At 42.8% G+C, this 2,064-nt stretch overlaps 1 protein-coding gene across 1 annotated transcript in view; it reads right to left on the bottom strand.

Annotated features, from left to right (window-relative positions):
- The window catches only part of ACADM (acyl-CoA dehydrogenase, C-4 to C-12 straight chain), a 15,320-nt gene extending 13,569 nt beyond the window's left edge, over positions 1-1,751 (bottom strand). The window contains exons 1-2 of the mRNA XM_009994575.1: positions 1,734-1,751; positions 100-215 (exon numbers count right to left, since the gene is read on the bottom strand). Of these exons, the coding sequence (XP_009992877.1) occupies positions 100-215; positions 1,734-1,751 (134 nt within the window). The remainder of the gene's footprint in view (positions 1-99; positions 216-1,733) is intronic.
- Between the last annotated feature and the right edge of the window lie 313 nt (positions 1,752-2,064).

Raw genomic sequence — 2,064 nt, forward strand, 5'->3', positions numbered from 1 at the left:
GGTGCTCCCAGCGCGGCCTCAACCACCTTTTCCCTGTCGGCAGAAAAGTCCGTGGCCCGTTTCAGTGTGTTGTTGCCCCCCAGGAAAGCAGCAACTCACGTTCCGGGGGGGTACGAGGAAGCGGGGCGGGCCCCGCAGCCCCCGCTCTGCTGCGCGTCCCTGTCCCCGCCTCCTGGCCCGGGCTCGGCCGGGTCCCTGCGCTGCCGGGCGCACAGCTGCACGAGAACACAACCTGCTGGCAGCGTTCGGCTCTAAACAGTTGGTTTCCGTACAGATGTGAACTCTAATACCACTCACCGTTTGAGACACAGCGGTGAGGGCTGTGTTGGCGAGTTACTTAAAACGTGCCTATAAATTCTCTCAACTCTGGCTGTTCCTGAAAGCAAAAACATCCGTTTTGTAAATTATCTGCAGTGCATAGAAGACACTCTGAGTATTATTGCTTCGGTGTCATTAAGCAGTGTTATTTAGGGTTTTATTAAAATTACTCAGGACAAACAGTTAATTTATCTATTAATTACTTTTTTGGTATGACATTTTAATAGAACTACCAGAACAAAAAGCAATTTTCTGGAAGCTGGATTTTGAATAACATTTTATTTTGCATAACAGTTCAAAGTAAGGTGTCCCAAATATTTTTAGCACCATTATTGTCTTGGTATCTGGTTCATAATTGCTTGTTCCTGACAGTTGAAGGTGTTCATTTTTTACTTATTATCAAAGAAACACTTTGACAGTAAGCTGGCCAGGTAAGAGTTCTTTTTTGGCATATATATCAACTGATAAAAGAAGAAGCTGATTGTAATGCTGTGTAGGCTTTATACTGGCATAACTCCAGGTGTTTTACCCAGTGGAAACATTGAAGTAGCTTTGACTTGGTGCATGGGCTGCTGATTTTTCACTTCAGTAAGTGCAGACTTGAGTGCTGATATTTGGAAGCCCTACAGCCATATAATCCCTTGGGTTGTTTTTTCCCTCCTGTACTTCAAGAGTAGTTGAGTGAAAGGCATAAGTATAATTTATAATTCTAAGTATTTAATGAAGACTTTTGTATGTTACTTCTGCTCGAAATCTAGTTTCAAGCACACCATGCCACTGGATCGTGTGGCTGCAGGGCTTCTAACCAACAGCACTCAAGCCTGCACTTTCTGTTCCCCTTTATATAGGGTTCTGTTCCATAGGCCATATTTCTGAATCTGGTGTGACACTTTAATTACTGAGCAGTCCATTTTCTGTTCATATCTTATTTATCTATTATTTGTATGGTTTGTGTATACATAGTACCTCTGTATTTCTTAGTTGATTTGTCAGCACAGCAGCCCTCGGTATGATGGTATATATGGAAATATATTTATCTCACTTCAGTCTTTTAGAAGTTGAATTTTAGACAAGCAGCATGGATTTTTACTACGCATGATCTAACTGAGACTGAATAAACCAGTACTCTGAGGGAATGTTAACATCAGGAAGTAACATGGACCAATACTGTTGGATTTACAGAGTGAAATGGTTGGATTCAATACCTGAAAAGTATTTTGGAGGGGTTTTGCTCTGGGCTAAATGGAACAGCCCTCGGTAAGTGGTTAGAGCACATCAGATGCACTTCTAGATCATGTCTTCCAGTTAGTTGGATCCAAAATTCAGTTCCCGTGACTTTAAATCTCTTTGTGAATCAAGTAAGGTGCGGTAAGTGGGGACAGTTGGGAGATTTGCCTCAAAACTACACTGCTTACCTGAACTAAATAGCTCATATAGACACAGCCTGGGGAGGCGTTGTCTGAACCTGTCCAGCTGAGGAAACTGAGGCAGGAATTCACCAGAACATTTGCTGTTCTTCAGACTTGGCTGACACTGGAGAGTCTGTGCATGTGAAATGTCTCTGAAGACAGACTCTATGTCTGTATCTTCTGTATTCAAAAGCTGCTAATGGTTTGTGATCTCCTGCTTTGCAGCAGTTGAAGAACAGAAGTAGTTCCAGAAAGAGGAAGGGCAGAGTGAATGGAGCCAAGACAAAGGTTTTCAAGGACGTTTCTGCTAAATGACTGGAGCAACTTGGTATTAGAG

Source organism: Chaetura pelagica, unplaced genomic scaffold, assembly GCF_000747805.2.
Source record: "Chaetura pelagica isolate M959 unplaced genomic scaffold, ChaPel_1.0 scaffold243, whole genome shotgun sequence".
Taxonomy (NCBI): Eukaryota; Metazoa; Chordata; class Aves; order Apodiformes; family Apodidae; genus Chaetura; species Chaetura pelagica.